Below are 27,986 nucleotides of genomic sequence, written 5' to 3' on the forward strand. Positions count from 1 at the left end.
CACCAGTCCTCATCCTCGACATTTATGGCTGCTAGTTCCGGATCGACTTCATTGGTTGGTACAGGTGGGTTGTTGTGAGACGTGGCAGTATATAGGCGACTAAATTTTGTTAATGAGGAATTTAGTGCATCACTCATTTTCTTCTGTTGTAAGGCAACAGTGTTACGGATGTTTAGCTCATCTTCGGAGTCTGAAAGACCAGCCATTTTTGCTATTAGGTACCGGTGTGCACTGCTTCACCGACTTATGGTATACACAAGGCCTTCGACCAGCCTGCTTTGAGGCGATCGTGGCCTAGTGGGTAGGATGCAAGTCCCACAATGGGGTGGTACCCGGCTCGAACCCACCAAGAGGCTAGCAGATTAAAAATTTTTTTTTTCTTTTATTTGGAAAAAAATAATAAATTCAAATATATTTCGAATTCGAATTTGAACCAAGTAGCGGTGATTTGTACGTACAACAAATACAACTGTTAGTTTTTAGTTTCTGTTCCACTTGTTTTGACTTCGCGACAAGGCACAACTAACGTAGCATAGAAGCACTGACACCGAGACTTTAGAAGTCGGATTCACAAAAGAAGTAGGTTTTGCCACGGAGGTGGACTTGTCCATAGACTCTTCACAGGGAATTTCGCAGCGATGCAAAAACGCTTCTGCACTCCACGAAAGAATGATCGAGGAGGCCCGGATGCATTTCTTTCTTTTAACATCGCAAGTACATTTTCCACTTCTTGTCCTGTTACACATTCATCTAAAGACTGATTTTTTACTCACGGCACTGCAAAGTGCAGCAATAGCGTCTAATCTGGAGGCGCTAGAAGATCACAGAAACGGTTTCCTACATCTGCATTAACTTCCATTGATTTTACTGAAGAATTTCCATTGAGTTTCCTAATAGTACTCCAATATGCTCTGCTATCTGTTATGGAATCCAAAGATCTCGCTGGATTAATGTACAAATTCGTCCGAGCGTTTTGACAAGGTATCGAGGTATGGATATCTTGTCTAATTTGAGTAAATTGTACCTGGTCCAGCTGGTATGTAAACTCTTGGGAACTGATTCCGCCACACCTCCTGAAGCAATATTTTTGCTCTAGTGATCAAGGGACACAATAAACCCTATGGGTCAAATAACCGCGCTGTGACGGAGAAAGTGTTGCGTTTTGTCTGTGGTAAAAAAATCAAACGAGTCCTCCAAGCTATAATGAAACGTGTCAATTTGAGAATTCCATATCATACCTAGTGTTTTAACGGAAGCAGAAGAGCTGAATGTAAGCGACTTATCTGGCTCTCTATTAGCCAGGAGACTAGGATATTTGTAGCCTATTTAGCCAGATCAAAGCCGCAAATTTCTAAGACCTTACTCGTTTGCCTCCGAATGACTTCGAACTCTTCTAAACAATTAGGTCCTGTGAGCATATCGTCAACATAGAAGTCACTCGCAATCATCTGTGATGCAATGGGATACGATTTAGCATTGATCTTTGACAGCTCAAAGAGACATGGAGTTGAGGCTGTCCCATACGTGGCATTGTTGAGACGATATGTTTTCGGAATTTGGGCTGACCGGAGACGGAAACTTTCATGTTGTTCCGGTCACAAAAGGGGATATCCATGAAACCAAGCTTCAGACCAAATCTGAAGAACATTTCCGAGCAGTATCCAAATACCTGGAGGAAGCTAGGAAAAGCTACTACACGTACCAACTAAAAAGCAGCAAGGGCCTGCAAGTGGTAATAAAAGGAATCGAGCCCGACGTAATCGCCAAGGAAGTTATCGATGCTCTTAAGGAAAAGGGGTTTTCTGCAAAGAACGTCAGTAACATTATAAACAGGAACAAGGAGCCGCAACCACTCTTCAGGGTCGAGCTGGAGCCAGACAGCAGAGTCTTGAAGAAAAATGAAGTGCACCCCATTTATAACCTGCAATACTTATTGCACCGAAGAATTAACGTGGAAGAGCCACATAAAAGGAACGGCCCAGTGCAATGCACAAATTGTCAGGAGTATGGACACACCAGGGCATACTGTTCGCTTCGAACAGTCTGTGTAGCTTGTGGAGACTTCCACAATTCGGCTAACTGCCCTGCTAACAAAGAAGACCCCAAAAAGAAAAAATGCGTTAACTGCCAAGGTAACCACACGGCAAACTACAGGGGCTGTCCGGTCTACAAGGAGATGAAGGACCGCATGCGAAAAGTGATAGCAACGCGTCATCAGAAAACCCAAAATGCGTACACTTACTCGCGTACGACGCCGGAAGTATTTTTCGGCACGGCTGCAAGATCCTCCTTTGGTCAACTAAATACCCAGACAGGATTCTCATACGCCGATGCCCTTCGATCGGGGACGGAAAACCCACTCCAGTCTAATCTAGGAAACGCTCAGCAGATCCAAGAACAGTCGCAAAGCACTCTGGAAACTATGATGGTCACCATGCAACAAAGTATGATGGAACTCATGTCATTCATGAAAACGACCATGCAAACACTGGTTCAAAACCAGAACATGGTGTTACAGCTACTTGCAGCTAAGCAGTCCAAATAATCAGATGGCAAACCTACGAATAACAATGTGGAACGCCAATGGCGTTTCACGGCACAACCTTGAAGTAACACAGTTCCTGAATGAAAATCATATCGACATTATGCTACTGGTAGAGTCGCACCTCACAAACAAATACAACTTCCAAATAAGAGGCTACACTTTCTACCGCACAGACCATCCAGATGGTAAAGCCCACGGCGGAACCGGCATCCTAATCAGGGAACGCATTAAGCACCACTTTCACCAAAGGTTTTCAACTAATTACCTGCAAGCCACGTCTATCAAAGTGCAGTCAGGCAACGGAAACCTCACCATAGCCGCTGTCTACTGCCCGCCTCGCTTTACAATTTCTGAAGGACAATTCATGGACTTCTACAACTTGCTTGGAGACCGCTTTATAGCTGCAGGGGACTATAATGCCAAACACACGCACTGGGGATCACGCCTTGTGACTCCCAAAGGAAGGCAATTATGCAATGCAATCATAAAACCGAACAACAAATTAGACTATGTTTCCCCTGGCAGCCCCACATACTGGCCAACAGACCCCAGGAAAGTTCCAGACCTAATAGACTTTGCGGTGACAAAAAACATTCCCCGCAATATAATAAGCGCCAAAGCGCTTTCGGACCTGTCGTCAGACCATTCGCCAGTGCTAATAACTCTTCTTCAAAGCACAAGAACCACAGATCACCCCCTCAGGCTGACGTCGCACAGAACCAACTGGTTAAAATATAAAAAGTATGTAAGCTCACACATCAAATTAACACCTCACTTCAACATCGAAGCGGACATCGACTGCTCTACCGATGCTCCTGAAGAAGTATTCGTGGAGGCAGCCACTATCTCAACACCACAAGGCAGGGACGCGCAAACCAACCACTTCAAAACTAATCTGCAAATTGAACGGTTAGTCCTAGAAAAGAGGCGCCTGCGACGTGCCTGGCAAGCCAACAGATCGCCGTCATCAAAACAACGTCTTAAGGAAGCCACTCGCTCACTAAATCGAGCTCTAAAGCAAGAAACAGAAAATGCACAGCTGCAGTACATTACAAAACTATCGCCAACCAGTACAAAACATCCTCTGTGGAGGGCTCACCCAAATCTGAGCTCTCCAATCGAAACAGTGACTCCGATAAGAAACTCATCTGGCATCTGGGCCCGCAGCGACGAAGATAGAGCCGAAACTTTTGCGTTACATCTAAGAAACGTCTTCCAGCCGAACCCTGCCACTGGTTCATTTTTCCTACCACAAATCGAATCTGAATCTATTTCCCTACCACCATTGTTTCAGCCAAAGGAGATCGCGAAAGTCATTGGGGAACTGAAACCAAAAAAGGCCCCTGGCGGTGACCAAATAACCCCAAAAATGTTAATTGAACTTCCAAACTCTGCCATTGAGGTTATCTGTAAGCTCTTCAATGGGATTATAACTCTCGGCTACTATCCGAAAAAATGGAAAAAATCTATTAACATTATTATACCGAAGCCCGGAAAAGACCACACAATTCCGTCATCCTACAGACCAATTAGTTTATTATTGTGTCTGTCTAAGCTGTTCGAAAAATGCCTTCTAACTCGCATAACACCATATCTAGGAGCACACAATGTTATCCCTGCTCATCAATTTGGATTTCGTCAAAACCATGGAACAATCGAATAAGTTAACAGAATAACATCAGAAATACGCACAGCCTTTGAGCATCGGGAGTACTGCAGCGCAATATTCCTCGATGTATCTCAAGCCTTCGATCGAGTATGGCTAGATGGCCTCATGCACAAAATCAAAACACACTTACCTGATTACACTCACAAGCTTCTTGAGTCGTATCTATACAACAGGACCTTCGCAGTAAGGTGCAATACAACAACATCCGACGACTACATTATCAAAGCTGGAGTCCCGCAAGGAAGCGCGCTAGGGCCTACTCTGTTCCTCCTATACACAGCGGATATTCCCACGAACGAGCAGCTAACAACATCTACGTTCGCTGACGACACCGCAATTTTAAGTCGCTCGAGGTGCCCAGGCCGAGCCACAACTCAGCTAGCAAACCACCTCCTCGTAGTAGAGAGGTGGCTATCTGATTGGCGGATTAAAATAAATGAACAAAAATGTAAACACATAACGTTTACTCTCAACAGGCAAACATGCCCTCCACTATTATTGAATAATACGCAGATTCCCCAAGTCAACGATGTAACGTATCTCGGCGTCCACCTTGACAGACGACTAACCTGGAGAAGACACATCGAACGCAAGAAAGCACATCTAAAACTAAAGGCCAGCAGCTTCCACTGGATTCTTAACGCTCGTTCGCCCCTGCGTCTGGACTACAAGGTTTTGCTCTACAACTCCACTCTTAAGCCCATCTGGACATATGGCTCCCAGCTATGGGGGAACGCCAGCAGAAGCAACATAGACATTATACAGCGCGCTCAATCGAAAATCCTGCGAACTATCACTGGGGCACCATGGTATATTCGCAACCAAAACATCCACAGGGACCTAAGCATTCTTACCGTTAAAGATGAAATAGACAAACAAAAAGCGTCCTACAACGAAAAACTCTCTGTGCACCCCAATCGCCTCGCAAGAGGCTTGACTTGGGTTTCCAGCCGATCCCGTCTACAACGCAACGACCTGCCAAGCCAGCTATAACTTTCGGGCCCCTTTAGCACAACATCAGTCATATGACTGTGAGTTAGATTAATTAGTCTAAGATTTGATACACTTATTGTTAGTATCCAAAGGGAGAAGATTCAATAAATAAATAGCAAAGCACTTAAAAAAAAAAAAAGAAAAAATTTGGGTGGATTTTTCCCTCCACAAGATACGTTGAAAGTTCCGATCTTCCTCGGCAACGTTAACTTCTCTGTAAATTTTACAGATGTCTGCCATAAGGGCATATTTGTGCAATCGAAATCGGGCTAGAATAGAATAAAGCTCCCTTTGAATAGTTGCGCCTACCATCAAGGTATCGTTTAACGGGATCGAGGTTGAAGTTTTACTCGATGCACCGAATACAACTCGTAACTTTGTGGTGCTACTATCAGGTCTCAGGACAAATTGATGCGGAATATAGAAGTGATGTCCAGGAGGAGGGGTTCTAAGCAATGCCATATGACCAAGAGTCAGGTACCCTTTCATAAAATCTTGGTACATGTCAGCTTAACCTCAAAACGACCTAACGGAAGCCCGTGCATGGTTTGCTTAAAGTTTTGCTCGCTATCTATTTGTTCAGCTGAAGCAAACTTCCATCTCTCTGTGATTTGTTCCAATTCCCAAAAACGTTCCACCAGAGAATCAAGAGAATAATATTAGTTCTCTCATTGACAGTGACGCTACACACCTGAACTCTATTTGATGCACGCTCCCTTAATTTTCCCGAAACATTCCATTCCAGTAACGTTTTTTGAATTTAGGTATATTGGGAACCAATGACTTCATGATCGGGTTGATATATAGAAATCGACCTTACAATCCAAAAATCGGTAGAAAAACTATGGTAATTAACACGAGACTGAATTGAAGTGTGGACTTTGTGCCGTACTGCCGAGCTATTCTTCCCAACAGTGGCAATATTTAAGCACGATTCGTCTCTGTGCAACCGTAAACGCTGAGCTAAGTCTTCGACAACAAAAATGATTTGCGAGCCAGAATCTAAAGGCGCTCGTGCCAATTGAAACTGTCCTGTTACTAAAGCATAGCAAGAATAATTTGATCACTACTAGCAACATGACTTGAATAGGCTTGACTAGGATGATTGAAAGCTACTGAATTTACCTCTGATTGCACTTGAGGCACTAATCTAAAGAAGCAATATCATCAGTTCATGCAGAAATACATCGACCAAGGACATATGTCTCGTCTCGAGGACATAAACTGGAATCATGAACACTTCTCTATTTCGCATCATTGCGTTTTAAAACCGCAAAGCAGCTCGAAATCTTCGCGTTGTTTTTGACGCTTCCGCCAAGTCGTCAAATGGCCAATAACTAAACGACTTCTTGATGACGGGTCCTACAATCCAATACGACGCATTTGCAAGTAAGTTTTCGATCGGAGCCAGCGTACTCAAATCTGATCTATACGTGGACGTCGTACTAACCGGTACCGATGACCTTGTTCTACTGGATATAAAAAGGCGGCAGCTAACGAAAATGCTAGAAAAAGCGGGTCTCGTGTTAACCAAGTTTTACAGCAACTCAACCAGCTTGGTAGACGGACTACAATCAGAAGTTAAGATTCAACTCGACGTGCCAAATACAGTAAAGGCCCTCGGATTAGCGTGGAAGCCATGGACTATGGTTGTCCCATGCGATGCTGCCGCTGGAAGCGAGAATGCCAATGCAGCCAAACTTCTAAATGTAGTCGATACTGTATCCGCAATTCGGTCATCCGTTCTCTCACTTCGATCAGCAGTTAACGTAATCGATGCAATCATAAGTCATCTGATGTCAAGCAAACTGGAACAAAAATGCAGTATCAAGAAAGGCTAAGTTACGAGCAATTACCATCCTGGGACGATTGCTGCGTATTTCTAACTCGCCGATGACAATACCTTGAAGCACGCGAAGGGGATCACCTAGTAGGTGGACCCGACATACTCAAGCTACCACCATCAAAGCAACCACGAAAATCGAAGGCCTTTATGACTTTTAAAGCAACTACATCTTCAGTTTCACAGCTTTCAAGTGCCATCCAAACGAGCGCACCAGCTTTGCAAAACGCACATGTGCCTAAACTGCCTAAGGCCAAATCACATCCTGAAAGATTGCAAATCGAAGTCGCGTTGCAAGAAGTGCCACTGATCACATCATACGCTGCTCCACGAGTCAAGGCACTTAGCAACGTCGTTCTCATGCACAGAAAATCTCAGGCCCAACGTAACGTCGCAACCCAAAACAGCCTGAGAAACCGGCGCTTTAAGGAGGTTTAATCGCTTGGCGGTTTCCTCGGTGATTAAATTGACCTCGGAGCAAGAATCTAGTAGAGCTCGAACTAACTGATAACTGCCGGTCACGTCCTGGATCTGTATGGCAGTTGTACAGACTCTTGTTTGATTAAATTGACCTTGGAGCAAGAATCTAGTAGAGCTCGAACTAACTGATAATTGCCGGTCACGTCCTGGATCTGTATGGCCGGCAATTATCAGTTAGTTCGAGCTCTACTAGATTCTTGCTCCGAGGTCAATTTAATCACCGAGAAAACCGCCAAGCGATTAAACCTCCTTAAAGCGCCGGTTTCTCAGGCCGTGCGCCCCACTTCGGGGGTCAGAGGGAAGCCGCGGGTAAGTCCGCTAAAACTTTACTGGTGAAAAATATGGCCGAAGCCAAATTAACGTATGAGGAGCTAAAAAACAATCCTCACGGAGATACAGGCTTTACTCAATTCGCGGCCAATCACTCCAGCGTCAGCTGGATTGATTTCTCCAGCTTCCTTATTGGATCATCTTTAATTTCAGCTCCTGAAGAACAATTTAAAAAGAAGTCAAACCTTCACTACCTAGATCGATGGCAGCGCATTTTCCTTTTTAAACAGCAATGTTACAATCTTTTCGTCGAGACTACAGCCACACGCTTCAGCAACGCGGCAAATGGACCAGTCCACAGCCCAATATCAAGGTAGGGCAACTGGTACTTATACGCAAGGATCTGGCCACTGAGACGTGTCGAAAGAGATAGTTATACCCGTTACTCGTAGAGTAAAAGGGAATACTAGATTTGTCGGAAAGTATGTAACAGGCAGAAAGAAGCCTTTCCGACCCCATAAAGTATATATATTTTGTCAGTCTTTCCGTCTGTCCGTATGAACGCTGGGATCTCCGAAACTATAAGAGCTAGGATATTAGGATTTGGCATGCATATTCCTGAGCTTCTTGCGCCGCGCAAGTTTGTTTCAGCAGGGTGCACCGCATACTCTGACGCTCACATACCGCCCAAAACTGTGGCTCTTACAGTTTTGATGCTAGAATAAAAATTTTAATTGAAATGTATTGTTCTCATCAATACACAAACCCACAAACTTTAAAAAAATCGTAAATATGAACGCGGATACCTCGGAAACTATCAAAGAAAGGGAATTGGGATCTCAGATTTAGATTCCGTAGCTTTGTACGCAGCGCAAGTTTGTAATGCGAGTATGCCACGCCAACTCTAACGCCCACAAACCGCCCAAGCCTGTTGCGCCTACAATTTTCATGCTAGATAAACGATTTTAACTGAAATGTTTTAGTCTCGTCAATATCTATCGATTGGCCAAAAAAAAGTTTTCCAAATCTGTCTGCCGCCCACATAACCATATAATGAGATACCTTATACAATCTCGCTTTGCTGCTTGCAAATCTCCATCTCCCTTTGGTCCCTTTAGCTGAGTAACGGGTATCTGATAGTCGAGATACTCCACTAGAGCGTTCTTTCCTGTTTTTCCTTGAATGCCCTTATGTCACTCATGGCCCTGTCGTGTTTTTGCATTGCCGATAATATTACTATTTTTGCTTTGGAATTTCTTTCCTTGCCAGTTGGTTCCTTGTCTTGGCACATTTTGATAATTATGAAATTTTTTGTAATAAACGAAATACAAATATATATTCCTGACACAAAGGTTGAATGGATTAATGAAGTATATGTGTCCGTATCGATGTTGCTGTATTAAATTTCAGACGAAAGTTAACTGCGTGCTTTTTCGCCGATGCCTACAAAGCTTTATGTACTGTTTCAAAGCCACTGCAACAGTATGTATAGTGGATTAACAACTGCTCTGCAACTTTTCACTGAACTACACAAAAGGGAACAGAAAATAGCAGTACATAGCCGTTTTGAGCGTACATGAACTTTTGCAGTTGTACTGTACGCATGCGTTATACCAATTTTTATTATCTTCCATAGAAATTTTCACACACAATTTTTTATTAAAGGCAGTTTTATTATATTATATATGTCTTGTAAATGGGTTATTATTGGCTTCCCAATTTAAAGAGTGCCAAAAATTGTATTACAAGTGCTGGAGTCAGGATCGTGTTTTTTTGCAAATTGCTCACACAAGTGCTGGATTGCTCTTTATATAATTATTGGCACTTTATACCTTATTGTTTGGCATGATTTTCCAAACCTTCCTTGGGGAGTCGAATCCAACTGCAACGTTGAATTTCACCAGCTGGGTAAGCTAGGTACACAAGGACAGCTCAGCTTCCCTAAATTGGCCACTGAGACGTGTCATCGCAGCGATTCCTGGGAAGGACGACAAGGTGCGAGTCGTGGATTTCCAAACGCAGAAGGGAGTTCTTCGAAGACCAGTGCATAAAATCGCCCCGCTTCCCGTCGAATAAGAAAGAAGTTAGTTGAAGGATTCCGAATCCTATCAAGGCCTGGAGTGTGTTGAAGCCCAAATCTTAACTTAGTTAAATTGATCGTTTTCAATGTTATTTCTTGAAATGTTAACAGAGCTAGTGTACCTCTATAATTCGTACGGTCACTTTGTAAGACTAGCCTGGAAGGAGCCTTTTTTGGTTATTTTCAATGTGTGTATAACATAGAGAAGGAAACGACGTGAAAATAAACTGAAGCTCAAGAACGTGAACGAAATGGCATTTTTCTTACAACAACCCAGGCACTGTCTTTGCAATCGAAACCTGCCCCGTACCGGAAGAAATTCGGGTGATGTACACCTATCCCTCGGCTTGCGTCGGGGATACGTTCCAAAAAAGTACGACGCAAATTGAAACAACGCAAAGTGAATTAGGATTTTCTATAGCAAGCCATGTAAAGTTTGAAGATAGGTTCCCGGGTTACAAAAATACAACTTTTTAAAAAAAAAATTGAGCAAAGTGATCATTAAAAAAAACCAAAATAACATTTCATTTTATTACATATTATACATATAAAAAAAAACAGAAACTAATTCATTTAAAACAAAATAAATTCTTCAATTACATACTCAATTATGAAAAATAAAATTAAAATTAATAACTCTCTGACGAGTCTACAGTGTCTGTTGTCGTAGGCCGGCTTTCTTTAAAAAAAAATTGGTCCAATGTTTGCTGAAAATTTTTTTTTTTAAGCGTGAAATAAATTTCCTAGTAGCAATTGATATTCGTAGCTACCGCCTGGGACACTTTAAGACTCCTTTCGCTATCGGGATCGTTTTTTAATAAAATATCCATACCTTCGTCAATCAAACACATCGCTTTGGAAATTTGTTGGGAGGTTAAATTTTGTTTTTTTGAGATTTCTATTGAACTGTCAGAGTCATCTTCTTCATTAGCAATTTGCAATTCCAGTTGCAAAAGTTCTTCATTGGAGAATTCTTGGTTGTGCGAGTTTAGCAATTCATTTATGTCAGTCTCCTCCATACTTTTAAAATTAGACTTTCTAGCTAAATTAGAGATTTCATGACGAACAGCTGGTGTATCATCAACTTCTACAGTGCATTTTCGCTGAACACATTCAGGCCATATTTTGCGCCAAACACCATTCATGCAAGATGGTTTAACCTCCTCCCACGAATCGGATATAATTTTTATGGCTTTCATAATGTTAAACTTTTTCCAAAACTCTAGCATGGTAGGTTTATCTTGTCCATCAGTCTCACTTATAAGAAGTTGAAAGGTTCGTCGAAGGTAATAACTTTCAAAAGTCGTTTTGGTAATTCTACCAGCAGTTTTTCTTTTCACTCATTTAACTAAAAAAAATAAATTTAAGTAAAGGATAATACAGCTCTATCAATAAATAAAATGGAAAAATATTTACCTTATTTTGTAGACTCAGGTTGATTTGATTTTATTTCACAACTAACCTTATTTCGAGCGCGTTTCTCCCAAGTGACGCTTACAATGACACTACATCAAGCAAGCAAATTGAATAAGTGAGCCGAAACAAAAAAGGGGAATTCCCGCGTTTTAATTGCGTAGCGCAATTAAGGTGTCGCCACCCTTTAAAAACATATTAATGACTTTATCCCAAAACAACGCAACATCGAAAATCTAACAACGCACAATGAAAATTAGTTCTAATTAAGAAAGACGCAACTTCGAAAAAAGGCAAAACGAATCGACGCAAAGCGAGGGATAGGTGTATTCAAAGAAAGGCCTGAACAATAATCATAAGCATTTTTCAAACTATCTAATGCCTTTTCGTAAGTAGTTTCCGAAACTTGAAACTTATTCTTTAATTGCGGACCGATGTAAAGCTTTTATTATAATACACTTGTCCTCTACAGACTCTCGTAAATCATTGATTGGATACAGAACATCGATGTCTCCCTGTATATCCAATAATTTTACACAATAAGTTTCGAGAAGCTGCATTCGGTATTCAAGTTGAACTTGATCGAAAGAGATAGTTATACCCGTTACTCGTAGAGTAAAAGGGAATACTAGATTCGTCGGAAAGTATGTGACAGGCAGAAGGAAGCGTTTCCGACCCCATAAAGTATATATATTCTGTCTGTCTGTCCGTATGAACGCTGGAATCTTGAAAACTATAAGAGCTTGGATACTAGGATTTGGCATGCATATTCCTGAGCTACTTGCGCAGCGCAAGTTTGTTTCAACAGGGTGCAACGCCCACTCTGACGCCCAAAAACCGCCCAAGCCTGTGGCTCTTATAGTTTTGATGCTAGAATATCAATTTTAATTGAAATGTATTGTTCTCACCAATACCTATCGATTAACCCAAAAAAAAGTTTTTCCTGACTCAAGGGTTGAATGGATAATTGAAGTATATGTTTCCGTATCGATGTTGATGTGTTAAATTTCAGACGGATAACAAATTTTAACAAAAAACCGAAAAATATTTGCTTGGGTCAAATAAGGGTTAATAAATTCCAATTTGTTATTTACGTACATATGTGAGTGTAATACCGCCGAGTTTTACAAATTATTGAATTGTATTAATAAATAAATGATTCAAAATTTGTATATGTGGATACCATACGAGTTAAAGATGCCCACAAACACCGCGAAAATGCACAACATTTAATTTTATTCGCCCGAAAATATGTCTCCGCTATAAAACCAATAATTGATTCCAGTGCGCAATAAACAGCGTTTATGAACTGTTTTAAAGCCACTGCAACGGTATGTATAGTTGATTAATAACTGCTCTGCAACTGTTCACAGAACTGCACAAAAGGGAATAGAAAATAGCAGTATATAGCCGTTTTGGGTGTACATTAACTTTTGCAGTTGTACTGGAATGCTTGCGTTATACCAATTTTTATAATCTTCCATAGAAATTTTCCACGCACAATTTTTTGTCAGAGGCAGTTTATTTTTAATATATATTTCTTGTAAATGGCTTATTATTGGCTTTCCAATTGAAAGAGTGCCCAAAATTGTATTACAAGTGCTGGAGTGAGGATAGTTTTTTTTGCAAATTTCTCACACAAGTTCTGGATTGCTCTTTATATAATTATTGGCACTTTATACCTTATTGTTTGGTATGATTTTGCAAACATTCCTTTGGGAGTCGAATCCAACTGCAATGCAGAATTCGACCAGCTAGATAAGCTAGACAACGAAAAATGGGACAAAGTGGGACTATACGAGTATGTTTAAGTTTTTGACGCGAATGTTCACGAAAATGCTAAAACCGTAGTCCCTGTTCGGGCGCCATGAATATCGGTATGGCTGTTGTTCAAAAATGCGACTAACGTCCAGCGACCTAGCTGGGGAATTTCCACTGTCGACCACAAGAGAAAACGCTGCAATTCTATTCAAACGAATCTAAGTTTGAGCCCAACTCAAAACACAGCTCGTATGTGAGTGCAAATATTTTCATTTGGCTTAAATACATTTGAGCTAGTTCATTTTTACTTCGGCATTTACAAAAACCGTATTCTTTCGCTTTCAATTTTGAAGTCATTTAATGTAATCCATTGTGATTACATTGGATTGTAAGAGACCTGTTTACAGTAACCGCAGAGTAACGAAGAGAAGCTTTCGGAGCTTTCGCTCATAGCAAAGTAATCTAAGGTACTAAAGATCTTTCGAAATTCAGCAGAGTCGGCTCAACCAATAAAACAATGCAAATGACATTCGGGCCCCATTGAAAGCATAATTATTGGGTTGGTCGTCGAATGATTCTCTCGAAGTTCGTACATCCACAAAGCGGAGCTTAGTGTCCTTGCTTGGAATGATTGAAGTTATACGGCCCAAGATTCAGCGAAGGGATGGCACATGGTCCTCGTGAACGATGACCAGATCGTCGATTGGAGAAAGAGAGTTTGAAGAGAGAGAAGTTGGAGAAAGAGAGTTTGGAGAAAGAGAAGTTGGAGAAAGGGAGTTTGGAGAACGAGATGTTGGAGAAATAGAGTTTGGAGAACTAGAGGTTGGAAAAGAGAGAGTGGAGACTTCGATGGCAGAGGGAAGGTGCCGTGTGCAAAAGGAAGTAACGGAACGCACCGGACTTTGAATTCTGCCGTGTACTTTGGATCCGGAGAAGATGTGCCACATTTCAGCAGCAAGACGGCGCGCCTTCGTGCCACTTGCCACAGGAGGTTCAGCAGGATAGAGCCAAGACATCGGACTCCAGGTGGTAGCCGTGGGTCTAGGACAAAGAGGCCAAACTGGATCCGTGGATTTTGGACCTGGAGTGGAGAGTACCAGCGGACCGTGCGCAAAAGGGAAATATCAGCTCCCGGATGCCCTATATGAGGCCGCAGAGCTCTGGGAATCAAACAAGACCAGTCAGTTAGCAAAGAACCAAGTCAACCAGCAGCAACAAGTCAAGTCGTCGTATGCAGCGCCTTGGGAAGCCAGCAAGGAGCAAGATCGCTAAGTCGAGATGTTCGGGATCGAGACATCAGGGATATCCGAATTGGGAGGTAGCTGAGGTCCAGAGGGCATCACACAGCTATGTCGAGCGTACGTCTTTTCTTACTTTGTCGAGGCCACACGCGAGCCTATCGATTACCGGCGAAGTCCCGCAACAACAACCGACCAAAACTCCGATTGCCAGAGAACCACACTACCAGTCAGAACAGGCGAGCAGTCGACCGGTTGAGACATTTTAGAGGCGTTGTCCTGGAGAGGCCCAACGGTTCAGCAAGTCCCGGAGCGGCGATCGTCCAAGACCTCAAGGGGCAGAGACCACGATACATCGAGCCCCGCAGCAAGCAAGATAATGAGCAGGGGACATCGGCAGCGACATCAGTAGACATTACCGACAGCCGCGTCACGATCGCCGCGGAGAGGCGAGCAAGCAACGACGAGGGGCACTACGAACATCCCTAAATACAGGAAGGAGTCTGCGATCACCTATTCAAAGCGTCGATGAGCCAGGACAAGCCGTATCAAAAGCCATTGGAATCAGCGCGAGACGACACCGAGAGAAAAAGACCAACCGAGCCACCCACCGCTGTAATATGTAAAACGAAAATAAACCCACTGATATCCTTTGAATTCTGTGCTTTCTCACTGGTCTATGCGCAGTCATTTGGTGGGACGAGCACACAATCTACTGAGCTAGCCGCACGCCCAACGTGATTGTCTTAACAGTGAGAGCAACAGAAGCAGAATGGGAAAGAAGTGAATTTATCGCCTCAAGAAGGAGGACTTCGCTCATGTCGCACAGAGCCTTAATTTCACCCTGGATAGCAAATTGGACGACAAGAGGAAGGCATTGTCTGATTATTATTCAGAGACGAAGAAAGGCCCACAACTCGTCAATATCTGGGCCGAGCTGGTAGCAGCATACCACGACAAAGTCGGCCCGAGCATCATATTAACAAAACCTAGTTGCAGGTTTCAGCTTCGACAATCTACAAAAGAAGGCCCATAGGAGAGAAATAAGCCAGGATAGGAAAAAACTGCGCTGACCTCGAGACTCAACGAGGAAGACTATGCAAAAGTCGCTAAGAAGTCTGCGAGTGGTCGTTCAGGTTCGACGGTGCGGAAAATCCATTCGAATTCCTGGAGCAAGTGGAATGGTCAGTCAGCACATACGGCCTGGACTTGGACATGATTCCCCAACCGATGCCGGAATTGCTTAAAGGAGAGGTTTGAAGTGGTTCATTGCCAACAACAAACAATGGAGAACCTGGGCGAATTTCATAAAAAGCTTTCAAACCTATTTTCTGCCGAGAGATTTCTTCACCAGGCTGGCGGATCAGGTCAGGCAACGGAAGCAGGGATACAGCGAGTCGTTCAAGGACTACATGATCGAAGTCCAGACGATGGTTAGGCCACTCGCCGAGAGAGACCCTAAGAATTATTAAGGAGAACTGTACACCGAGTCTAAGGATCTTCCTAAGAGCGTACAAGGTGTCGGACCTGTATACGCTAATGATCTTAGCCGACGAGTACGAGGAACTGGAAAAAGAGCGGGAAGCACACGAACAGGAAAACAAGTTCTCGAGGACCAAGTCAGCGGAAGATGCGAAAAATCAGGCAACCTGGATAAACGAGGAAATGACCAATGCTCACCACCACACCAAGGAGGAGGTCCATGGAAACCACCCGAACAGCAACAGATACTGCCAAACAATTCCTTGTGAAGGCCGCCAAGCACCGCACAGAGGCCACAGGACTCAAGCCATATTACAGACCCTGGAGCCAGGAGCCCTGCCAAAATTGTGGTGGGAACGGACACTTTGATGTCGAAACCAGCGTCCGTTATTCTGCTGAGTATGTGGCAAAGTGGGTGTCAGGGGCGTCGAGTGTTGCCAACATCGGGAAATGGGCAGCGATCTCAGCCGCAAAGAGGCGTGCTACCTCTACAAACTAACTAGCAAGCTAATCAAAAAGGAGCAGCAGTTGTCCGCAGTAGATGATTGGGGGGAACAGCTACAAAGCCACAGTCGACACCGCTAGAAGAAGAAGAAGAAGGGCGAGACGGCAAGTTAGGTTGGCAGACGGAAGATGCGGCGGAATAGATTCACAGATCGAGGTGGAGGTCAAATTCACCAACAATGAACTGGCCATAAGCCTGTTGATTTTACCAGGAGTAGAGGATCCGTTGGTATTGGGATGGAACTTCCTTACACGAGTTGGGACCGAAATACGGTGTGCTAGACACGAGATCATAATATCAGCCAGGAAATGGCTCGAGGAGAAACAATCGGTAGCAGTCGTTCAACAAACAATCGAGGTGAACTATACTACAACGTTCCTGGAAACAAAGCTAGCAGACTTAAACACCATGACGGGAACGTCGTACATGGCAGAGCACCAGATCAAAATGAAGAATGGTGAAGAAATCGCGGTACATCAGCAGCTTGGACCTAAAGGATGGATACTGGCAGATCCCACTGGAAGAAGGCAATACACGGACCAGGCAAAGGTTTGTTCCAGTGGAGGCTAATGCCGTTTGGGCTCCACTCTGCGTCTGCAACCTTTCAACTGGTTTTAGACCAAGAAAATGGCCCCGAAATGTCACCTCACGAATTCACTTACCACGATAACATAATAGTGATCGGACGCACGCTAGAATAACACAAGGAAAACCTAAATGTTTCGGCGTCGAAAGGAAGCAAACCTGAGGCTGAATCCGGAAAAATACAAATTTTTTGAGAAGGAACTGCTGAACCTGGGACATCGAGGAGGAATAGAAACAGATCCGGGAAAAGTAGCCGCGATCGCTGAACTGGAACCACTCTCGACCGTCAACGAACTCCGGCAATACGTGGGAGTAGCATCTTGGTATCGCCGATTTGTACCAGATTTTTCCAGAACCGTCAAACCCCTTAATGACTTGCTACGCAAAAGCAGTAAGTGGGAGTGGACACCGGAGCACCAGATGCCGTTTGAGGAAGTGAAGACAGACCCGGTACTAGCATGCCCGGACTTCAGTAGAACTTTCACCCTACAAACAGACGCCAGCAACTACGGCATCGGAGCAATACTTACCCAGCAAAAATTTCAAAAAGTAATCTCCTTCTCGAGCCGAACGTTCAGGGGCGTAGAGAAAAACTATTCAACAACGGAGAAGGAGTGCTTGGCAATTGCCTGGGCGATCCGAAAGCTCAAGCAGTATCTGGAAGGCTATCACTTTAAGGTAGTAACCGACCATATGGCTCTGAAGTGGCTCAGCAGCATCGAAAGCCCTTCAGGAAGGATCGCCAGATGAGTCCTGGAGTTACAACAGTACGACTTCCAGATAGCGTACAGAAAGTTCAGCTAAACGTGATGGCTGACACCTTGTCAAGACTACCGGAGACGCTACGAGGCTTAAAGAGCTTGCAGCTAGAAGTACCCGGACTATGTGATGGAGGGAAAAGACCCTGTACAGAAATATTCCGCACAGAGCGGGCAGCGAAGACGTCCGATCATGGAAGATGTGCGTTCCAAAGTGGCTACGGGAAACAGTGTTGAAGGAAACCACGACGCACTATAGGCGGGATACAAAGGAAAGGATCAAATGCAGGCGGCTGGCAAATTGCTAACCCAAGTGCCCGAGGAGCCATGGGCCACGGTATGCGCAGACTTCGTCGGACCCCTACCCCGATCTAAGCAAGGCAACGAAATGCTGCTGGTCCTAAAAGTTAGTTTCTCGAAATGGACGGAACTGTGGCATTGCGGAGTGCGACAGCCGAGTCGCTAAAGAAGGCGGGACTGAGATGGGCATTACACAAAAATTCACCTCACCCTACACGCCACAGGAGAATCCGACAGAGCAAGTGAATATAACGGTTAGGACTATGATAGCGCACCTTGCAGGGCAGGATCAGAGAAACTGGGACGAGAAGTGGCCGGAGATTATGCTAGCAGTGAACACGGGTATATCGGAGTCCACCTAGGCAGGGAGCCGCGACTCTCCAGCAGCATATATGATAGGGAAACTTTAGGCACGAGCTACGAGCTACGAGCTACCGAGACCCCGGAGAAAAACACCAACAAACTGATGGAGATCTTTAAGATCGTACGCGAATCTGGAAAAGACATCCCAGGACCAAGCCAGACACTGCAACCTGAGGAGGAGGCAATAAATGCCAGCGGTGGGGGCGACGTAGTATGGGCCAAAGAATACCGCCTATCCAAAGCGGCCGAAGGATCCTTGCGAAACTAGCCCCGAGGTACGATGGTCCTTACCACACTGTAGATCTCGTCTCTCCGGTGATCTGAAAAATACGCCACATACATACAAAGAAAGAGCCGACTATCCACGTTGGTGAGCTTCGGCAACAACAAACACAAGGGCAGATCAAGACCGCAGCTGCATAGGCTGGTAGGAGCTGAAAAAAAGAGGTAAGGGATGAAAAGAACAAATCAACCGAAAGCTGTACTGGCCGAACCAATTTGGCCAATTTACCATTGCCTAGGGAAGGGTGAGCCTCGATTATTTATTTATTTCATTAAAGTCAGCAAATATCTGCCAACATAAACCCGTCTCACGTCAAGTGGGCGGTTGTAAAGACAGGTGGGTTAGGATGTTTCCTATATTTAAGTTTACAGAGAATTCAGTGAATATCAAAAAGTAGAATTTATTATATTGCCAACATAAAACGCGAAATGGGTCATATAATTCTAAATTAGTTATACAAATATAGGGAATAGGTCAAAAGTGACGAGTTGAACTTACAGGGATGGAAAACTGTATTTGACCGAGAACGTATCATGAATTTACATGTCCAGTGGTTAGTTTGTGAAGAAACATAACACCGTGGCAGGTCCGACGACCTTTGAGGGAGGGAAGGTTCAGAAGGCGCAGTCTATCCGCGTAAGATGGTGGGTTACGATGGATTCCCCAGTTTAAACCACTTAGTGCAAACAAAAGGAACTGTTTCTGTACCGATTCGATAAGATCCTGATACTTGGCATATTGAGGTGACCAAACACACGAGCATTATTCCAGGATTGGACGAAACAGGAAAAGTGTATAAGTGTTTCATGGTATAGGGGTCCTAAAATTCCTTTGACCAACGTTTGACAAAAGCAAATACCCCTTGTGCTTTACTAACTATGATGCCAATGTGATCCATGAAGTTTAAGTTGTGGTTAAAAAAGACTGCCAGGTCTGTAGCGGAATTTATGCGTTCAAGATCATTCGACCCGATAAAATATCTTGCCATAAATGTCTTCCAATAAAAGGACAAACGGTACATTTAGAGTTGTTTAAGAACAGCAAATTCTGGATGCACCAAGAATGAAAATTGTTCAGATCGGCTTGCAAAAGGGCATGGGAATCGGGATTCGTTAACAGCAACCAAAGTTTTATATCGTCAGCGTACATCAGAACATGAGAGGAGAGAGCTACTTGAGGATAATAAAACCTCCAAAAAGAAGAAGTCCTAGGTGGCTTCCTAGCGGAACACCTCTGGTGTTCACGTGGACAAGGTTAGAGATTGAGCTTTTAAAAGATACTCTCTGACTCCGGTTCGATAAATATGTTGAAATCCACTTAATCAACGTGATCGGGAATCCTGTTAGATTAAGTTTTTTCAATAATAACTGATGGTTCACGGAATCGAAAGCCTTACTGAAGTCTGTAAAAATAACATCAGTTTGATAATTATTTTTAAGAGCGTTTCTGATGATTGAAATAAATTGCAGAAGATTTGTAGACATGGCCTTCGTTTCATAAAGCCATGCTGAGTCGGGGACATAACTGAACTGCATTGGTGTTGAAGCTTAGCGGTAATTAGCTGTTCAAAAAACTTGGGAATCACACTCAGTTTTGCAATACCACGGTAGTTTTTAATATCCGATTTACTCCCTTTCTTATGAAGTGGAATGATAAAAGCTTCCTTCCAAACTTCAGGGAAATAAGAGAGTAGAAGGGATATCTGAAAAAGTTTAGATAACAGTTTGCACAAAGCATCAGCACATTTTTTTATAACACAACTCGGTACAAGATCAGGGGCCGAAGAGAAAGACAACTTGACTGCTTGAAGGTTTTGAAAAACGTCATCGTCGAGGGAGAGGGTATGGATAGGATAAAGTACTATCGTAGATGAGTACTTGAAAAAATTAGAGATAAGTAGGCGGTCCATTGCCACTGGACGAAAGTGGCGATCGATGGGCACAATAAAATACTGGAAATATCGTCAGGGGTGAAACATCGCATCGAGCAGGTGGAAACGCTTCGCCATCGCTATCGATAGACGATGAATTATCGATTAAGCCCAGATGGTGTGACCTGACGGAGAATCATCGAAAAGGAGGAGAACGCCGTAACGAGCAGCGAGCTGGGCATCGATGGCCGATGACGGAAGAATTTAAATTCGTCGAGGCAGGCGCAGAGGAAAAGAATGCAAACTTGATCGAGACCCGGCGCTGTAGAACTCAGGTTACAGCAGTGAGCGTGGCGGGGCATCAAGAAAGCAACGAGGGAGCGTCGAGGGAGCGCTGAGGGAGTAATCGAGGGCGTTGCGGGGCATCTAGGAAGCATCGTCAAGGACTCAAAGGCTACATGATATGGGAGAGTTAAAGCCGGAGAGGAGGAACGAGTTCATTTTCTTTCCCGAAGAAAGAGGGGAATCTGAGCCTCCCGACTGCCAGATACGCGGAAAATTAGTGCTTAGTAACGGCATGGCGAAGATGAGAGTTTAGAAAAAGACAGTTTGAAGAAAGAGAGCTTAAATAAAGAGAAGTTGGAGAAAGAGAGTTTGGAGAAAGAGAAGTTAGAGAAAGAGAGTTTGGAGAAAGAGAGTTTGGAGAAAGAGAGTTTGGAAATCGAGAGAGTTTGGAGAACTAGAGGTTGGAGAGCTAGAGGTTGGCGAGAGAGTGAGAGTGGAGACTTTAATGCAGAGTGAGGGTGCCGTGTGCAAAAAGGAAATAACGGAACGCACCGGACTTTGGACTTTGCCGTGGACTTTGTACCAGGAGAAGAAGTGCCACATCTCAACAGCAGGACGGCGCGCCTGCGTGCCACATGCAGGATTGCGCCAGGACATCGGATTCTAGGTGATAGCCGTGGGCCTAGGACAAAGAGGCCAAGCTGGATCCGTATACTTTGGACCTGGAGTGAAGAGTACCAGCGGGCCGTGCGCAAAAGGGAAATAACGCAGAGCTCTGGGAGCTGGATAAGTCGATCACGAGGAGTCAATCCAACAAAATCAGTCAGGTTTCAAAGAACAAAGTCAGCCAGCAGCACGAGAACAACAAGTCATCAACAACAGGTCAAGTCGTTATAAGCAGCGCCGTGGGAAGTCTACAAGGAGCAAGATCGCAACGTCGAGACGTTCAGGATTGGAACATCAGGATTCTCTGAATCAAGACCCAGGTAGCAAGTCAAGGCTGTTTGTTTCTTACATTGTCGTGACCACGCACTGTCACATCGCCCAGCGGGTAAGCCAGAGTCGAGCAATAGAGTCCTGCGACGAGGAAACGTGAACTCGAGGGGAAAGTTGGTCTTGACGAGTGTGCCGTGCCCGACTGAGCAGGACGAGCAGTCGATCGATTTTTGGTTGCAAGAGGCGTTGTCCTGCAGAACCAAGCGATTACCGGCGAGGTCCCGGAACAGCAAGCGACCAAAACCCCGAGTGCCAGAGAACGACACCACCAGCCAGAAGGGGTGAGCAGTCGACCGGTTAAGGCATTCAAGAGGCGTTGTCGTTGTCGTCCAAGACCTCAAGGGGCAGAGACCACTTTACATCAAATCCGCAAGGCCGACTTCTCTGCGAGTCCAAGGCGCGACAAGCGGCCACGAGTCAACGCGTCAGCGAGTAAGCAACGGTATAAAGGAAGGAGTCAGTGATCACTTCGACGCTTCGACGAGTCAAAACGAGCCGTACAACAGCCATTGGAATCAGCTCGAAACGACACCGAGACCAACCGAGCCACCCACCGATGTAATAAGTAAAATGAAGATAAACTCAAAGTTATCCTTTGAACTCTGTGCTTTCTTACTGATCTACGGGCAGTCACGTCATATAATTTTTGTGGGACGAACACACAATTTACTGAGCTGACCGTACGAATCTCGTAGCGGGAATCTCAGTTCGTTACAATAGCCAATTTACGAATAGTTATCTAGTAGGAATAACTATCTGTCGGTACGATTTCATGACCAGATAAACATGTGGTAAGCTTCAATCGGTTTTCTCGACTCTTTTTATACCCGTAACTTGTAGAGTAAAAGAGTACATTGTACTCGGGGAAAAGTATGTAAAAAAAATGAAAGTAGGAAACGTCTTGACCACACATTTTATAAGTATATATTCGTGATTAGCATCACTAGCCTAGTCGATTTAGCCATATCCGACTGTGCATCTGTCCGTGTGAACGCTGTGATCTCGGAAACTATAAGAACTAGAGAGTTGATATTTAGATTTCGATTCCTGAATTTCGTACGTAGCGCAAGTTTGTTATGCGAACATGCCACGCTCTTTCTGACGCACACAAGCCGCCAAAAACTGTGGCTCCTAAAGCTTACGTGCTAGAAAAAATGAAACTGTATTGTTCTCGTTAATACCTATCGATTGAACTGAAAAAATGTTGCCAAGCCCACTAAGCGCCCACAAACATCCCACAATCTTTAAAAATCATAAATATGAACGCTGATATTTCGAAAACTATTAAACATAGAGAATTGGGACTTAAGATTTAGATTCCTTAGCTTTGTACGCAGCGCAAGTTTGTTACGCAAATATGGCATGCCCACTCTTACGTCCACAAACCTCCCATGGCTGTGGCTGCTACAGTTTTAGTGCTAAAAACATTTTAGCTGATATATAATAATTTCGTCAATACTATCGATTGATTAAACAAAAAAATTACATTCCGACTCCATAAGGTAAAGATCTAGCAATGTCCATATGTCTGACCGTCTCTCAGACTTTCGGCTTCACCGCACCACTGTGGGACGGGAGAAAAAAGACAAACCAACAAACATGAGAACACATCTGTCGGAAACAATTGAATAATTCTACTAACTTACCTGATTTATATGATCATCGACAATACTGGTAAAAGCTGCTTCAGTTAAAGCAAAAACATGAGGCGAAAGATCTCCCAGCTTGCACGTATGATATTTGAAAACATGTTCCTGCAATGGAAAAGTGGGGCTTACAAATTTACGTACAAACATAAATAAGCCCAAGTACAAGCCCATTCATAAATATTTTGCACCCAATTTTTAGTTTTCACTTTGCATTATAGCATGCATCTCTTAATGTTTACTTAATTAAATTTATCGCACCTGATTAAAAAGAAAAGCTTGCTGTTCAAAAAGGGCGTTTAATTTGTATGGGCAATGTCGAGCGGCAGTTTTCTCCAAAAGTTTACATGTAGCTCGCTCGCGCTGCTTTCCGATCATCCTATACTTCTCTCCCTTAAGTCTCCGCTCCGCTCTGAAGCACTATAGTTAAGATAGGCTTAAGCAGTTCATATTTTCAAGTGAAATTTAAATTAAAATACTTAAGGCAACGGGCGCATTGCGTCGGAGGAAGCTTAGGGGGCTATATACAGTAGTACCAAGAAACTATATCGATTTCTGGGATAGTATCAAATCCAGCAGGGGGGCGTAGCTTCACTTGAGGTGGATAATCTGAAAAGTATCTATCCGGCTATATCGAATCCGTATTTATCCAAAAGCCAGTTTTCTTATGTAAATGTTGTACAATTATAATAAAACTCCATAATTATACTCGTTACTCTTTGCCGGAAAGTATGTAACAGGTAGAAAGAAGCGTTTTCGACACCCTAAAGGATATATATTCTTGATCAGGATCACTAGCTGAGTCGATTTAGCTTTGTCCGTATGAACGCTGAGAAAACTATACGAGCTAGAGTGTTGGGCTTCTTGCGCAGTGTAATTTTGTTTCAGCAGGGTGCCGCGGCCACACTCCACAAGCGACAAAATCACTAAAACACGCCTAGCGCCCACACTTTAAAACTTTTTGTAAATATTTAAAAATTAAGTTTTTTTTATTATCTATACCTATCTACAAGCAAAAAATGTTAAATTCGGACCCCTCATTAAAAAGTTATATTCAAATGATAGATGAAGAAGAAGTTAGGTGGCGCTATAGGCTAGGTGTGTTAGATAAAAAAGCAGAGTTGTTTTAAGCATATCTCACATCCCTCTCGCCCTTCCTTAAGCTGAGTAACGGGTTTCTAATAGTCGAAGCCATCGACCATGTCATGTGTTATAAACGTGATAGGGAATGGCAGAAGAATTTAAATAAATTTCGGATTAATGTCATCCAGGCTTCGGCATTAGACTTCACCTCAAGTTAAAATTGTAGAAAAAAAATTCATAGTTCTTTTACAGGTACTATAAGTCGGAACCAGACGGATCGGACAACAAAGTCCTGTAGTAAATAATAATAAGAATAATAATAATAAATAATACAAAAATAATAACATCGGTGTTTTTTGACAAATTTACTTTTTCTCCTGGGAATATCCTTCTTTTAATACTTCTTTTAAATTTTCGGAAAACTATATCACATTGCTGCCATAGAAACGATCAGATAATTAATGGGAAAATAATTGGAAAATAACTATATCTTTTCGGCCAAAGAGCTAGTGAGATGGCGCCGAACTGAACGATACCGAACGGGTCGCAGGTTGCGAATAGCGAGCGCCCTAGTTCTCCAGGGTAGCTATGAATAAGCGTGGAAAGCAGGCCTGGTACGGCCCGGCAACCGCTAAGCCCCCAACATTAAGAGTAAATAAGTTGCCCCGGACAGTAAGCGGGTATCTGCGCCGTAGAAGTACCGACGTCGCGCTTGTGCTGCCGCCTTCGACAAATAGCTTACACGCACCCCCCTCCGCCACACGCTAAACCTACCTCTTCCCATCCCTATCCCATCTCACCCCGGGCTGGACTAAAGTTTAACTCGTACCGTGCCGAGAGAAAATCTGGCTGGGAGACCGAGGCAAAAAATAACTCAGTCTCAAACGGTGGGCTCAGGCAAGTGGCGACCGCTGGTTTTAAGTCAGCTTTAACCGAGTACAGCGGATCCCTCCCCGGTGGACCTGTACTTTCTCTGCAGCTCGTGGGATTTACTATGGAGAATACAATCATAAAACCAAATCTTGAGTCCGACACTCATGAAAAGTCGGAAGTCGCAACCAGCGACGACCAGAATAGCAAGCAGCGTAGGAGCGGCTAACCAGCCAGTCCAACCTAAGGCGCGTGCCAAGGCTGATCTTGTGGTAAGCACCAGGACCAAGGAGTTCAAGAGGACACCACCTAACCAGGCAGGGCCTCTGGAACGGAAGAAGGCGTTTCGCATCCTCAAACGGCTAGCCACCAACCCCATACGAGAGGACCAAGCGCCTACGGAGGGCTACCAAAAAATCCTAGAGAACATAGCCTGGGCGGTAATCCCAGACTTTGATTCCCCGGGGCCAAGCTGACTGTTTGTGAGGCTGCAGACATCCCGTCTCGACCGACAGCGAAGGTGTGGCTGCCGTCTGAACCCTCCGAGCCAGGGGATATTCTTAGCCTAGTGACAAAGTTCAACCCGAAGCTTCCGACAGATGGTTTTGAAGTTGGTTACGGTGGAGAAAACCGAATGCGTCACCATGAACGCTGTGAACCTCCTTAACAAGGCATGTTTAGAACCCCTCGCAGCCCATCAGAACCGGCTAAACTAAAGGAAGCGGAAAGCACCCAGCCCGAGCTCAACCCTAAATATGGTGCAGTTTCTACAGATTATTCTGCATCACAGCAAGGCAGCTTCTGCTGCCCTCCTCATCCGCCTGGCAACAGGCAAAATAGATGTAGTCCTCATCCAAGAGCCATGGATTGTTGGTAACATCTGTGGCTTATCAACCCCCCAATACAAGCTATTTCACACCAAGGGTAAGGGTAAAACCAAGAACTGCATTTTTACAAAAACCCACATTAACGCTTATCTAATTCCACAGTTTAGCGAATACCAAACACCATAACAGAACAACTCATACACGCACATACGATAGGGGTGAGTTACACTATGACTATCTCCTTCAATCAAATCTATTTATTTGCAATAAAGGTAATTACTTAACTTTCATTACTAGAAATAAAAATAGTCTTAGACATAACAGTAATATCTGATGCCCTGCTTAACCAGCTTGAAGCGTGAAAATTGGGGGTCAAACACTCAGACCACCGGTGCATAGAACTTACAATAACACTGTCCTTCCGCAGAGAACATTACAAATCTAGGACTAAACAAAAAACTCCTAACAAAAAACTTACATGCTCCACCGACGCACGTACTCAACGGTCAAGAACTAGATAACCTAGTCAATACTTTCACTGACAGAAAAGTCAAAACAAAGCACAAACCGCCCTGGTGGAATATAACCCTGTCGAATCTTAAAAGCGAGTGCAGAACTTACTTCAGTAAAGTACAACAACAACGAAGCTTTCTGGAACTTATACCATACGAAGCAACGCCTATACAAAAAGGAAATAAGAATATCGAAACGAAGAGAATGGGCTTTCTTCTGCAGTAGCATAGAATCTACTGCGGAGGCATCCAGACTCAGAAGAAGCTAAGCCAAATCTCCAGCAACCATTGGCTACAAAAAAAAATGCTGACACCTACACAGAAAACGGCCAGGAATCCATTGAGCTCCTGCTAGACACCCATTTCCCTAAAAACATACCCCAAAACGTTAAAGTAATATTTATACCGAATGCCGGCAAACCCTCCGACGTTACCCCAAAAGGACTTCCACACGATAAGTCTTTCTTCCTAATTGTTGAAGACCCTGGAAAAGCTAATTGACACCTACAACTGGCTACATACCAACCCAGGCCTACTCTCCAACGCACAACATGCGTACCGTAAAAGCAGATGAACAAGGAATACTCTTTTGCAGCTTTTATAGACATAGAAGGCGCTTTTAACAACATCACCCCAATGGTTATCACTGGTGCTCTGACTGTACTGGGCATTGAGCGGCCTATAATGGGACTCTTACACACCACGCTTACCAGCAGGGCAGTGTACTCCACTCAGCAAACTCGACGAGGACTGTCAGTAGAGGACCCCCGCAAGGGGATACTCTCACCTCTTCTATGGGTTATAGTGGTCAACAAACTACTATCACTGCTAGAGGAATCGGGCACTAAAGTGGTAGCCTACGCGGATGACGTGGTTATCCTACTGCAAGGCAAATTTCATCAAACCCTCTGGAGTTAAACTAGAACTAGTTCTATTCACAAGGAGGTATAAGATACCAAGTCTAACTTTCCCAAAACTATACCAAACGCGCCTAACCCATAGCAACCAGGCAAAGAACTTAGGTGACCGCACACGTAAAGCGGCCATAGCACTCTTCGGGTCTTCTCCCCCGTAATAGTTGACTGGCTATACACTGCAATAGTCAGGACTACTTTTCTTTACGAAAACATCGTCTGGTGGCCTTCCCTAGAAAAGAATTGCAACCTTGAACCTTAAATACAATCCTCGACCTTCAACCCCTGGACCTACTTGCCAAAAGCTGGGCATCAGCAACAGCGCTGGGGCCCTGCAAAGCAGCGGCCTGGAGAACAGGCTCAACAGGCTTACAAATCAGAAATCCATACCACACATTACAGACTACGTTCCACC

At 43.9% G+C, this 27,986-nt stretch overlaps 1 protein-coding gene across 14 annotated transcripts in view; it reads right to left on the reverse strand.

Moving 5' to 3' along the window:
- Positions 1–27,986, reverse strand: part of Myo81F (Myosin 81F) — a 2,624,640-nt gene that overhangs the window by 2,137,780 nt on the left and 458,874 nt on the right. For 13 of the 14 annotated variants that reach the window (XM_070995759.1, XM_070995757.1, XM_070995760.1 and 10 more), the window contains one exon: positions 23,366–23,473. The exons of the other annotated variant lie outside the window; for it this stretch is intronic. In XM_070995759.1, the coding sequence (XP_070851860.1) occupies positions 23,366–23,473 (108 nt within the window). The remainder of the gene's footprint in view (positions 1–23,365; positions 23,474–27,986) is intronic. 14 annotated transcript variants of the gene reach the window in all.

The sequence above is a fragment of the Drosophila suzukii genome, chromosome 3, assembly GCF_043229965.1.
Source record: "Drosophila suzukii chromosome 3, CBGP_Dsuzu_IsoJpt1.0, whole genome shotgun sequence".
Classification (NCBI taxonomy): domain Eukaryota; kingdom Metazoa; phylum Arthropoda; class Insecta; order Diptera; family Drosophilidae; genus Drosophila; species Drosophila suzukii.